The sequence below is a fragment of the Chelonoidis abingdonii genome, chromosome 4 (genome assembly GCF_003597395.2).
Source record: "Chelonoidis abingdonii isolate Lonesome George chromosome 4, CheloAbing_2.0, whole genome shotgun sequence".
Classification (NCBI taxonomy): Eukaryota; Metazoa; Chordata; order Testudines; family Testudinidae; genus Chelonoidis; species Chelonoidis abingdonii.
In genome coordinates, this window is record NC_133772.1 from 153,976,719 (window position 1) to 153,991,249 (window position 14,531).

The 14,531-nt window shown below is 44.9% G+C and overlaps 1 protein-coding gene across 3 annotated transcripts in view; it reads left to right on the plus strand.

Annotated features, from left to right (window-relative positions):
- The window catches only part of DDHD1 (DDHD domain containing 1), a 97,398-nt gene that overhangs the window by 66,641 nt on the left and 16,226 nt on the right, over window positions 1–14,531 (plus strand). For all 3 annotated transcript variants that reach the window (XM_032784859.2, XM_032784860.2, XM_075065796.1), the window contains 2 exons: window positions 1,778–2,040; window positions 13,824–13,899. In XM_032784859.2, coding sequence (XP_032640750.1) covers window positions 1,778–2,040; window positions 13,824–13,899 — 339 coding nt within the window. The remainder of the gene's footprint in view (window positions 1–1,777; window positions 2,041–13,823; window positions 13,900–14,531) is intronic.

Consider the following 14,531-nt stretch of genomic DNA (forward strand, 5'->3'; position numbering starts at 1 on the left):
GCAAAATCGATGGTATTGGCCTCCCGGGCGTATCCACAGTGCACATCCTGTGACTGCTTCTGGACCAGAAAACTCTGAAACTCAGATGCGGTGGCCAGGTAAACAGGAAAGCCCCGGCCGAATTAATGTGTTTAGTGTGACTGCGTGCACTCGACTTTATACAGTCTGTTTTACAAAACCGGTTTATGTAAAATCAGACTAATCCCATAGTGTAGACGTACCCTCAAATTCTTACACCAATTGAATGCTTATGGGAATCGGAGTTAATACTTCTGCATCCATCTGAGTTGGTTTGTGCATGGTACTCACTGTCTGTCTTGGGCCTCTATCTAACCACAGGCAGGTGGCAAAATTTTCACTTTTTCACTTCCACAAAATGGACATGAAGTGGCACAGCTTCCCCCTTGCCGATGGCACTTATTGGTCCCAATTTTGGGGAGTAAGGGAAAGTCTTGATGATCACAGAGAAACGAAGAATCAAAAGATTCATGATTTAAGGCTCAGATTTTGTCATGGATATTTTTAGGAAAAATCAGAGACCGGTCATGGACAATAAACAAAAATTCACAAAAGCCCGTGACCTGTCCGTGATTTTTATTAAAAATACCCCTGACAAAATGGAGAGGGAGGAGGGTCCAGCACCCACAATGGCTGGGCACCTGAGAGGTCTGCTGTGGGTCCCCCACTGCCTTTGGTGGCTGGGAGCTGCAGGGGACTCCCACTGCCTGCGGGGGCTGGGAGCTGCAGGATCCCCCTGTTGCCCAGCGGCTAAGAGCTCTGGGACTCCCCTGTTGCCTGGCGACTAGGAGCTGCTGGGGACCCACTGTCAGCAGCGGCTGAGAGCTGAGGTGCTGCCTGCTGACAGCTCCAGACCCAGGGCAGAAATGTCACAGAGGTCTCTGGAAGTCACGGTTTCTATGAGCAGTGTTATAAAATTACTTTCTTATAGCTAATATGAAACTAGGGTGCTTTGGGGATTTACATTGTGATGCCCTGGGTACACATGAATCAGCATCAGTCCACCAGCAAAGGCAGTTCTGAACCTGGATGATTCCTATAGTCTTACAGAGCTCCTAAGGAGCACAGGGTGTGTCTTATTGCCAAGTCAGAGTACCTGCATAACTAAACTCTCCACGTTTCCCCTAGCCGTAGTGAATCCTGCTGTTCTCCTTGCTTCTTGGCCTCTCACAGATTCCATACTTTAATTCCTGTTTCCAGTCAAGGGTGCCTCTCTGCTGACTCTTGTACATTTTCAGGACAAGCTGAATATTTTAACAGATCCTTAGGTATCTTGGGGCTCTGTGCTGAGAGGGTACACATGAATCAAAATGTAGATGAGTAGGATGACTCATGGATGGCAGCTTGTGGACCCAGGGACCATTTGGAATTCCAAAGCACCATAGAGACCCTGCTCCCTGACTGTTAGCACATGTCCATAAACATGTCTAAAGCCCTGGAAATTCCCAGACAGAGAACTGAGTTAAAATGGAGTTAAGATAGAGAGTACGTCAGAAATTTAAGAATAAAATCCTTAGAACGTTTTTTTTTTAACAGGAGATTTAGTGTCATGGTTAATTTGTTCTCTTTTATAAATGGTTATCCTTTGGACAGTTTTAAGTTACTCGCTGATAAAGCAAAATTCTCGAGTCACATTTAGTGCATACTAGAATGGCCACATACACTGCCATGAAGCAGTTCCATTTTTGAACTCGTAGTAGGAACAGGGAGATTAAGTAGATAATGATGAAATCTTAACACGTTTTCTTTCTTAAAACAGCTAGTAAAAGGCCTTCAACAGGAGCTGAACCGGTTATATATGCTGTTCTGTTCTCGGAATCCAGAGTTTGAAGAAAAAGGAGGGAAAGTTTCAATTGTGTCACATTCCCTTGGATGTGTAATTACTTACGACATAATGACTGGCTGGAATCCAGTAAGACTGTATGAACAATTGCTGCAGAAGGAAGAGGAGGATCTTGAAGACCGTTGGATGAGCTATGAGGAGCAACGTTTGCTTGAAGAACTTTACATAACTAAACAACGGTAATGTATTCCACATTTTCATTATTAAGGAGAAATCTGCATCCCTAAATGAAACTCTTTAGGAGTTTTCCAGAGCTTACCATTACTTTTATCAGAAATGTCTGGCACTGTTACACCAGTGCTGGCATTGAATAGCAATGGTACATGGAATTCTCTTACCATAGGACAAACACATTAGTGAAGCTATGAAAGGTAAGGGGAGCTGGGATCAGTGACTGGAATTCTGAGCCCGTATCCTGCATCCTGTACCAGAATCAAACAGCTGGCCAGCAAGAATCTTCTGTTCGTTGTCAGTTGATCAATTTGGGAACCACTTCCAGCAAGGGACAATAATGTAATGCCCTCCAAAGACATTATTGAAAATACTCTACCCCAATAAAGTAACTAGATCTGTGGCTGCACCTGCCCATGGGTGGGAAATGAGCAGTGATGCAGGGTGGAGTTATAGTTTGTATTGGAATCTTAGCTGTGAACTTCCTGAGTTTCTAGCACTTAGGTTTTTTAATTTTTTGAAGAACAATAAGTATTCTGAACCTATCCAGGTTTGGGGAGAGGAGGAGGAATAAAGGTTCTCCTTTGAGGAATTGCACATGTCCTTTCCATTATAGGTATATGTGCAGTCTAGTGCAGTTGTTGGGAGAGTTTTCCCTTATCGGTACCTGTGGGGTGGCATGGTTACTGTCATTAGTACCCATTGTTTTTATAGGGCAGTTTGTGTTTAGTTTGGGCTTAACTTAGGGTTTTTTGTTTTTGTGTTTGTTTTTTCGAGGCGGGGGGTGTTTGACACTAGCTCCTATCTGTGTACTGGAGTTATGCCTCATTCTTTGGGCTTGAAACCCTGCCGCTCTTGTGGAAAACTAATACTAATTAGTGACCTGCAGTCCAGCTGCCTTAATTTCTTGAGGGAGGCTCATGTTAGTGACAGATGCAGTATCTCTAAGGCATTTAAGCCACGATCCCAAAAGGACAGGGCAGCTAGACTTAAGTACCTGCTTAAGTTGGAATTGGAGCTTCATCCTCTGTTGGAGCCTTCTTGCACAATCTGGGTACAAAGTGCCTCTGTATCGGGCAGCAGTGCTCCTCCGGCCTTGGTTGTACTGAGACACAAATCAGTTTCACTGGTGCCAAAGAAGAGGTAACAAAAGTCATCTAAGGACTTGGTACTGGGCACCTCAAGATCAGAGGTGCAGAAGTTGAGCCTCTGCTAAGGACTCAAAGGTGTGCTATAAATGAGGCATTCTCCAGAACAAGCCTCAGAATGGGAGTTTGTTGGATCCAGAGCCCAGTTCAGTACCAGCTTCACTATTGTCACCTCAGGTTCTAGTGCCACAAGACCAGAATACTTTCTCGGTACCATCCACTCTTGAGGTGTTTGTTGAATTTGTCAATACCGCCTTCCCTGGGAATTCAAGATTCTTGCTTGGCGTCAGCACTGTTGGTCGCAGTTTCAGCTCCTCACCATGTGGAACTATCGGATTTGACAATTAGCATACTGACTAAAATGGTACCATCTAGGGGAAATCCACAGAGCATCTCGCTGTCCCCTTCTCAAGAATCTGAGCCTACCTCTCTGGTACTGAGGGGACAGTTCCTGCATGAAGAAGTGGATTCTTCTTTGAATTCTAAAGTAGGTTTATGTGTGTGTCTGGACATGTCCAGTAACCTGTATGCAGTGCCTGCCCACCCTGGCTTCAGCCTCTGTTCCAGCAGGGTACAGACTGCAAGGACCCTTTGTCTGCACACAGTTGGGGGCCAGGCCCCATATCGGTGGCTTTTGGGGAACCCACGAGGGTTCCTCCCTCAGTCAAGAGAGTCCCCACATCCTTCCCACTCTACCTCCTTGGCTAGTCATCAAGAACGTCAGCGCCGTAAACAGCCCAACCTTGGTAGTGGGCCCATGGTGTGCAGGGGCAGGAACCTTCTCTTAAGCTTCCCTGAAAAGAACTGAAAAAGGATAAGCCCTGAGGATCATTGGCATGTTCTTCCTTAACCCATATGATGCTGTCATGGTGGAGTCTATTTCCTTGCCACTGGATGACTGCAAAGCCCATCAAGAGTTGTTGCGAAGAATGTCTTTGGTTCTAGGCATCCATCAAGAGGAGGTCCAGGAAAAGTCCAACAGACTTGTGGGCATTTTTAACATCAGCAGCTCCATCAAGGATATCTCTGCCTATTAATGAGTCTGTTCTGGAGCCTTCTCAGGTTTTTTGGCAGACCCCATCGTCCTTGCCACCTATTGCAAAGATAGCTGAGAGGAGATACTACATACCCTCTCATGCGTTTTAACATTTTTACAGTCCTGCCTCTCAGGGCTCGCTGGTAGTATCTGCCGTTAATGTAAGGGAGAGAAAGGTCACCAGGCATTGACACAAAAAAACTAGGCTTGTTTAGAAGGAAGCTTTATTCCACGGAAGCATTACACCTTTGTGTTGTGAACCAGCAAGCTCTGGTAGGACACTATGATTTTACTCAATGGGGTACAATTTTGAAGTTTAAGGATGAGCTCCCAGACAATATGAAACAAGAATTTCAGGTGATGATGGAGGAAAGCATGTTAGTTTCTAGAACAGCTCTGCAGGCTGGTCATGATGCATCTAACTCTGCAACTTGTTGCCTGGTCTCCATCATCATCATGTGATGGTCCTCATGGATTCTATCCTTTGTTCTCCTCCCAAAGCATCAACAAACAATCCAGGACCTCCCCATTGAGGAGTCATGACTCTTCTCGGAAAAATTGGTGACACTCTGCATAGTCTCAAGGACTCCAGAGTAACTCTGAAATTCCTAAGGATTTCTGTTCCGAGGGCAAAGAGGAAGTCCTTCTTTCTTTATCAGACCCAGCAATTTCTGGTAGTTGTAGCTCAAACTAAGGAGAAAAGATATAGGATTTAAAAAAAGTCCACCCTCACCTTCTGCCCCTGCAGCTGTTGGTTCATCAAGGTAGACTGCATCCTCCTAGCATACATTTTGTTGAATAGATCAAGCAGAGTATCAGTTCCAAGAATGCCGTCTTTGCCTTCTCTGATTTTTGCAAATTGCCTGTCCCACTTCCTTCATGCTTGGGCCCACATCACCATGGCTCAGTGTGTTCTAAGCATGGTGGAAGTGGAATACACCCTTCAATTTCTTTCTAGCCCCCTTCCCAGCTCCCCTACCCCATCCCTCTTCAGGGACCTCTCTCTCAAAGCTGTGTTATTTGCGAGAGATACAATGGCTTCTTCTTGTGGGGGCTATAGAGGAGGTCCTTCAGTTGCTCAGAGGAAAGTAGTTTTACTCCCGTTACTTCCTGATCCCGAAGGGGAAGGGAGGTGGGGTCTCAGGCCTGTTTTAGGTCTGAGAGAGTTAAACAAGTTCCTAAAGAAATTGACATTCCGGATGGTCACTATAATTTCCATTATTCCTTCCCTTGAGCTGGGTGATCGACATGCTTCCCTTGACTCAAAGGATGCTTACTTTCATGTAGCAATTCATCAGAGCCACAGAAAGATTCTAAGATTCTGTCAATGGTTCTATCAGTTCACAGTGCTGACTTTTGGTCTGTTGGCTAACTCATGTATTCACACAGCGTATGGCAGTGGTAGCAGCATTCTTCCAGAGATCAGGAGTCCATGTCTCCCATTATCTGGATGACTGGCTAGTAAAAAGTTGATCAGGTCATAAACGTTGTCCAGCATAAACATTATCCTGTCCAAGTTTGATGCACTCAACCTACTGATCAACACAGAAAAGTCCATCCTGTCTTTGATACAGTAAATAGAATTTATTGCATTGGTCCTCAATTCCATAATGGCCAAAGCTTTCCTTTTACGGTCAAGTTTTCAGACAATGGAAAGCATCATTCCAGGTTTAAAGACATAACTCCTCCCCACAGTAAGTCATTGTCGAGGCTGCTATGGCACATGGCAAGCCTGCATTTATGTCATCTAATATGCTAGACTACATTTCAGAGAGCTTACACAGCTAATTGGCCGAGGTGTATTCATCAAGGAAACATCATATGGACACTATAGTTCAGATACCAAACTGGTTCTTATCCTCCTTAGATAGATGGACAGAACCTTCCAACATTTGCAAGGAAGATCCCTTCACTCCATCTCAACAATCTTTCACTTTAGTCACGGATGCATCAGTTTTGGGTTGGTGGCCTGTCTTGGGTCTCATACAGACACAGGGTAATCTAAAATAACCTGCAACTCCCTGACATTTATAGGTAATCTGGTTCATTTGCATGGCATTTCTTTTACACACCCAGGGAAGGGGCTTGTAGGATTTTGATTAAAAATGCAGTAGCCGTGTTCTATGTAAACAGACAAGGAGGGGCCTTTTAAGAGAGCGTGGCCATCCCTCCTTGTCTATCTCTGATGGAGGCCACGCCTCCTCACTGTCATGCCCTTGGCACGGCAACCAATTAGAGGGGAATTAGCTGTCTTTAAAGCTCAGGCCACTTAAACTGGGCTGAGCAATACCAAGTCTATGAACCTCGGCACTCAGGCTGTGTGGGCAGCAAAAAGTCGGGGCTCTGGCTTGTGATCAGGGCAGAGCAGCAAAAGGAATCGAGCATCCTAGCTTTAGCGGAAGGTAGACTAGTGCAGGCCTCCTGTCCTGTGGTGGAGAGGCTGCTATCCCAGGTGTGGAGTGACAGTGTGACGCAGCCAGGCTACAGTTGGCTGTCCCTGGGCTACTTCCTTCCGTCCCTTCAGGGCGTACCTGCATCCAGGGGTCGTCCTCAGTCTCCCCCAGGAGCAGCCGGAGGCCTGGCCCCTTTAAATCACCACTGGAGCCCTGCTGCCGCTACCCCAGGGCTCCGGCAGTGGGGCTCCGGCAGCGCTTTAAAGGGCCCATGTCTCCCCACAGCAACTGGAGCCCTGGGCCCTTTAAATTGCTAGCCTGGGGAAGCCGGTACCGGACCAGACCGCCTTCCTTTCCCTTCTGCTGGTGTGTCAGGAAATGATTCTGCTTTGAAATTTTTATATTGCCAGCTCTGTATATCTAAAAGTGGCTTACCTTCCAGGGATCCAGAATACTTTGGCTGATCGCCTCAGCAGACTGTTTATCAATCACCATGAGTGGTTCCTTTGCCCAGACATAGCAAGTTCCATTTTCCATTTTTAGGAACTCCATCAGTGGATCTATATGCAACAAAGGACAACCGAAAATGTCACCATGTTTGCTTCCAAATAGGCCACAGCCCAGGTTTGTTAACAAACACTTTTCTATTGCCATGGTCAAATGGACTTATGTATGCTTTTCCTCCATTCCTCTCTTGCCCAGAGATCTGTGCAAAATCAATCAGGACAAGGCTCATCTTATACTTATTGCCTCAGCAGGGCCCTGTCAACACTGTTTTTCAGAGTTGTTATCTGTATCAATCAATCCTCCGCTGTCACTCTCACAAGAGACAAACTTGATTTAGCATAAATGCAGCCACCCCATCCATCCTAATCTACAGACCCTTCATGTGACTGTCTGGAGGCTTCATGGCTGACATCTGCAAAGGGGTCCTGCTTTAGAGGAGATCAGGATGTGCTGCTAAATAGTAGAAAACTACGTAAATGAAAGAGGTTCTTTATCTGGTCCAGACTGAAAGGTATTTCCCTCGTCCATGCTTCTGTTCAGCACGTATTGGACTATCTTCTGTTCCTCAAGCATCAAGGGTTAACAGTTAGTTCACTCAGAGTGCACCTGTTTTTCTCTGCCTTCCACCCACCTATTGATGGCCATTCACTTTTTTCCAACCTGTTGTCCATAAGAGTTTTAAAAGGCCTGAACAAACTATTTCCACAGGTGTAGGCTCCTGTTCCCCCATGCAGCTTGACTCTATTCTTAGCAAAGCTGATGGGTTCCCCTTTTGGACCTCCAGCATCCTCCTTCCTATTGCACCTTTCTGTGGAGGATGAATCTTTAGTGACCATTACATCAGCTAGTAAGGGGGAGGAATGAGGGCATTAGTATCAGATCCTCCATATACTGTTTTCTACACAGTTTACCTTTCCCTTATCCAAGGTTTCTTTCTTAGGTGGTTTCCAGTTTTTATATTAACCAAGCTGTCTTCTTACTGACCTTCCCAAAACCTCATGGTTGTAAAGGTGAGGAGAGGCTTCATGCTCTAGATGTTAGAGAGCTTTAGCTTTTTATCTGAACCAGACTATACCTTTTAGGTCTTTGATACAACTCTTGATTACATGTGTGGACAAAATGAAGGGCTGTCCAGTATCCACTCAAATGATCTTATCTTGGATATCCAATTGCATGCTGTTATGTTAGCAGTTGGCTAGTGTGATGCCTCCAGATAGAGCAGGTGTTCTCAAACTCCATTTCACCGCAACCCCTTTCTGACAACAATTACTTTACAATCCGAGGAGGGGGGACTGAAACCCTGAGGCCACCCTGGGTTTGGGGGCGGGGGGGTCAAAGCCAAAACCCAAGCTCCGCCACACTGGGTGAGGGGGCCAAAGCCGAAGTCCAAGGGCGTCAGCCTTGGGCAGGGGGCCTGTAGCCTGAGCCCCACCACCTGGGGCTGAAGCCCTTTCAGCCCCAGGCAGTGGGGGCTCGGGCTTTGGCCCCAGGCCCCAGCAAGTCTAATGCCAGCCCTGGCAACCCCATTAAAATGGGGTCCCACCCCACAGTTTGAGAACTGCTGAGATAGAACATTGGGTCATTCATTTTGGTTCCAACCAGCTTCTGCAGCCTTTCTGGGTCACATCCCCATGTTAGATACTTGCAAAGTGGCAACCTGGTCATCACATCGTACATCTGTGTCTCACTATGTAAACTTTCAACAGTGAGAGACAATACCAGATTTGAATGAGTGCTCTACCAATACCTGTGCAAATAAACTCCAAGTCCACTACCAATTTGGGCTGCTTGTAGGTCACCTATGGTAGAATGAACACAGGTAGTCGCCCTAAGAAGAAGAAACAGTTACTGACTTTTCCATAACTGTTGTTCTTTGTGAAGTGTTGGGTATGTCCATTCCACAATCTGCCCTCCTTCTCCTGTCTGTTGGAGTCTTTCCGGTAGGAAGGAACTGAGGGGGGTGGGGGGTGGGAGAGGCTCTGCTCTTTATGCCTGAACACAGTACACAAGGCAGGAGAGGGCAGTCATGCCACCCTGATGGTTACCACTAAGGGACAAACTCTGACAACTGTGCACTGGAGTGCACATACACCTACACTGGAATGGAGACGTGCAACACATCTCGAAGAACAACAGTTACGGAAAGGTTAATAACCATTTCTTCTCTTCCAAACTCTGCCAACACACCAACCTTCACCAATTGGAGATGGGGCTTGGCGGAGCCATGTGCCGCTACTTATGCAGTTGCTGCTCCTTGGGATGCAGTTACTTCTGCTTCGTGTAATGGTCTCTTCTTCCACTGAGGGTGACGCATGCGCACCATGCATCCGGAGTCAGAGAATTTGAAAGTAATGTCCATTGGTCTGCACATGCATCCTGGCTCACCTCATGCTTCCTTCTGAGGTGATAAAGGGCAGGGCGGACCAACCACATCTTCAATTCCTTCTGACCACCACATGGTCCAGATCGGAACTCTGTGCCCTTGTCTCTAACACACTTCTAAAACAGATAATTGTATATGGCTTTAGCAAGTTTTATAGTAATTTTACCAGTTATATTTTTCTTTCTTAGTTTTAATAGTTAATACTTTCAGCTTGTTTTTAGATAGATTTGGTGGTTCCACCTGTCTCCCCTATACTCTTGGGCGGATATCAGATTATGCCCAGGACTCCAGGCTTCAAACTCATGGGGAAAAGCCCAAATCCTTTGGAGGAGAGCTATGATTCCCTGCACAAGATTGTGGATATCATTCACATCTTGGGACTGGCGAGAATAGAATTGCCAATTAACAAAGCCATACTGGAGCCTCCCAGAACTGTATTGTACACCCCTGCAACATGCACAGCTACCTCCAAGGGTACAGAAGAGCACTATGATGTTCTGGCCAAAGGCTCTGAATATCTTTTCTCCCACTCACCTCCGAATTCCCTTGTAGTCCAGGCTGCTGCAGAAAGATCCAAATAGCAATCCTTGATATACATTGGCAGATAAGGAAGGGAAGCATCTAGATCTTCGAGGACGTAAAATATTGTCATCTTCCATCCTGCAATTCAGGATTGCAAATTATCAGGCATTGTTAGCCAAATATGATTTTCTGAATTATAGTAAATTCATTGAGTTTGCTGATAGGCTTCCACAACTAGATTGTGCTTGTTTTCAAGCACTGTTGACGAAGGGAAGCTCATGACCAGAACTGCCCTCCAGTCAACAGAAGATGCAACAGATATCTCCTCCAGGACCATGGCTACAGCGATTGGTCATGTGTAGAGTCTTGGCTCATTCTTCTGGTTTTCTTAGGAAGGTCGTCTAAAACACCATTGAGGACCTCCCTTTTGACAAATCCCATCTTTTTAACCAGAAGACAGACAAATCACTACAGACACTAAAGGACTTCAGGGGTACTCTTCATTTGCTGGGCATCTACACTTCTTCCCTGAAACAAAAATTCCACTACTTACTCATCCACTCAGTGCCACAGGTCTCCTCAGTTCTACCTGCAGAGACCTTATCAACCCACAAGGAAACGTCAAAACTCAAGTCTCACCCTCAACTTTTTGAGAGTTCACCTGGCAGCGATTAGTCTATACCACCATCCAATGGAAGGTTACTCTGTCTTTACACACCTGCTAACCTCTTGGTTTTGGAAAGGCTTCATCAGAACCTTCCCACCCATGCAAGCAATTGCACCCCAATGGGACCTGAATCCAGTTCTCTCCATGCTAATGAAGTCACCCATGTCCCTCTTTTCCATGAAAGTCACCATGCTATCAGTTCTGCAAGAAGGGCCGGCGAACTCGGAGCTATGATGGCGGATCCACCTTTCACAGTTTTCCACAAGCATAAAGTCTCCTTATACATCTACACCCCAATTTTTTAGCAAAGGTGGTCTCCCAGTTTCACATCAATCAATCCATTCACTTACCTGTTTTTTTCACAAAACCACACACATCTGCAGAGGAACATCAACTCCTTTCCCTCAACATCTGACAAGCTCTGGCCTTCTGCCTGGAGTGAACAAAAGCAATCAGGATGCCCCCTAGACTGTTTGTTGCAGTAGCAGAGACACTCGGGACAGCCCATCTCCACCCAGAGAATCTCTAAATGGATTTCAGGTTGCATTAAACTCTGCTACCAGCCATCGGGCCTACCTCCCCCCACAGGGGTGTGGGCTGACTCCACGAGAGCTCAGGCTTCGACCACAGCCTCCCTTCAGGACATGCCACTCATGGACATGTGTAGAGCAGCCATGTGGAGTTTGTGCACACCTTTGCAGCGCACTACACCTTAGAGCAGAACTTAATGGTGGATGCCTCCTTCAGCATGGCAGTTCTCCACACAACCATTCCATCCTTATCCTTGCACCCTCCTCCAACTTAGGTACTGCTTGTTAATCACCCTCGGTGGAATGTAATAGGGACCATCACTCAAAGAAGAGAATGTTACTTACCTTTAACTGGAGGTTCTTCGAGGTGTGGGGTCCCTATCTTTATTCCACTTTCCACTCACCTTCCCTTCTGCTGCAAATTAGTGAAATTCACCATGAAGGAACTGAAGACATATTCTGTCCGTCCCACCCTTTATCGCTTCAGATGGAAGCATGAGGCGAGCCAGGGCACATTCACAGACCAGCGGATGCTACTTTCTCCAATTCTGGATGCATGGTGTGCATGTGTAACCCACAATGGAATACAGAGAGGGACCTCACGTCTCAAAGTACTTACCTGTAACTGGAGATCATCTCATTGTCTGCTGCCTACCTTTACCTGCTGCCATCTTTCAGCCTGAAACTTTAATACTGCCTTGTCTCGCAACCAGCACGGATCTTGGTAAATGAGACCTCAACACCTGCGATGTGAAGGTGTTGGTAGGAGGTCTTCAACAGCAGGGAGACCCTGCAGGTGACAGTGACAGATCATTGGTGGGAGTTGACCTCACTTTCACATCCCACATACTCAGGGCTCTTAGGCAGCAGTGGAAAGGGCACTTCCAGACTCCTTCAGGGTTTAAGGGAGAGGCAGAGGGATCCTGCAAGAAGTGGTGGAAACTTTAAATTAGCTCCTGTCATCAAAAGCCAGTGGTGGCTCAGCATGGCAGTTCTTTACCCTTTCCATCCTGGTACCTGTCTTACCAACATTTGTGCCTTTGAATTTCTGTAGAGGAGGAAGACAAGGTGGATGAGGTAATATCTTTTATTGGACCAAGTTCTGCTGGTGAGAGAGACAAGCTTTCAAGCCACACAGAGCTCTTCTTCAGGTCCATCACAGGACCTGGGCCCAACATGGCTACAACAACACTGTATGTAGAGGAGCAAGACTTTCCCTGTGCCAGATGTATGTGTAATTCTGTTAGTGGGTTGGTGCAGCTCAATTCCATTACCCACAATGAAGTGCTAGCAGCTATTCTCTCTTAACGTGCAACTCAGCTGAGAGAAATATGAAGAAACCTCCTCAGCATCCCAAAACATGCGGAGGAAGGATAACCTCTTAGATGTCATTAGGATCTGACCAGTGGCCATCACCATGGCCATATTCTTGCACCAGAAGCCTAGCCATTCGCAAAAATGTTTCAAGCTTGATCCTCATTAATTCTAATGTTACATAACATATACATTTATAAATGAATACAGCCATCTTTAAATTTTATTAATGCAGTTCAGTATGACTCTAAATATGTATGCTTCTATAAAACACATAATTACATTCTGTAACTTAGGCTTTCAAAGTTTTTAATCTTTCTAAAGCAATATTGGGTTTGTGAACATTTTTGTGCCCAGAGTAGTTGGATAGTTTTTTCTATTGATTGTAGTTTTAAATGTTTTAAATTTTACTTACCTGTATAATGTTCTATAAGTGGCGTGTGGTTACAGCATATGATACCTCTTAATATGTAATGGGTGGAGATGAATATTCAGTTTCTTTGCTATGACTGAGTCATACTCTTGAACACAGGTAGACCGTTGAAAACACTGCTTTTCAGGAGACGCCAGTCCCCAAAACCTATTTTGTTCTAGTTAGATTGATACACAGCAGAATAGATATGTTCTACATTTTATTCACAAACCACACTTTGAAAATTGAATAAAGTCATTTCTTCTATTCTGTAAAGAATTTGTAATACTATTGTTCTGCTGTGGATTGAGCAAATGTGGCGGCCATGATAGCCACCTTATATTCATGCAAAACAAGGGAACAGTTAAATGCCCCCAATGATAGCTGAAGCAATGGACTAGACTGCATTCAAATACAGGCAGAGGCTTGGCCATGCAGTCCAAGAGGTTTCCTTGGGGTCTGATAAACACAGGAATGAGGGATCGTTTTGATTGCAGCTGTGAGTTGGGGGGAGGGAGGGAGGGAGAAGCAGCAAAAGAACCACAGAAGCAGATTGAGAAGGAAGCCAAGATACAATCGGGGATGCACATGTGCCATGACCCTGAAAAAAAGCTAAGAAAGAAAGAGGTTTTGGGTAAAGTTCTGGCTGAGAAAGGGTTGGGCTGTGAGCAAAGAAACTGTCTCCTGCTGCTTGATTCCTGCTGCACTCAGGGAAACAGAATTTTGTGTATGTTCTTTGTAAATAAATAGGACTGCATCAAACAAATATCTGACTCCTGCATCAATTCCTTCTCTGAACGGAAACAACATACAACCTCAAAAATGGGCTAACTGCTTTTTGTACGCACCATGCCTAATGAAGACACCCCTTTTTTCTAGATTGAGAGAGATAGAAGAAAGGTTACATGAACTAAAGGCATCAACCATATTGAAAACACCTGCCTTAAAATTTAAGGTATGTATGTTCAGTGGATTTTTATTGAATGAATGAATATTTATTGTGTTTGCTATAAAAATTGGCTTTTCAATACACTCTACCCAAGCTGCTTTTTCTGCGTGTACTGAGGTAATTTTTATAGATTTTTTTTAAATATTTGCATATGTATATAAAAGGATTAATATACATTCATATATTTAATTTTTGCTCTTTAATTTAAAATTTATAATATATATTTTAGATATAAATATATATTATATATTATATTATTTATATGAATTATATTATTACACGTTTGTTTATACCACATGTGGTGGTGAAATCCATTTTGTAAATTTGCATTTATTATGCACCTTTGACAGTCTCACCTCTACTCTGGCCACTAATCCATCTTGCACTGGGACTGCTTCTAACATGCCAAACCTCTGAACAGCTTCAAACCTGGCTGAACTTCCTCCAAATGTGGAATTTTCCCCCAGATTACACTGTCCTGCTGAGACACGGGACAAACAGTTTTTAGTGATAGGTTTAGACTGATATTTTATAAGCCAATAGAGCCAATTACTGGAACTTTATGCCATTGGAAAAAGGCGATTCCCAGCTTTCCAGTTGGTTGCACAAGACTTGCCAACAGTCCTATAATGTTCAGA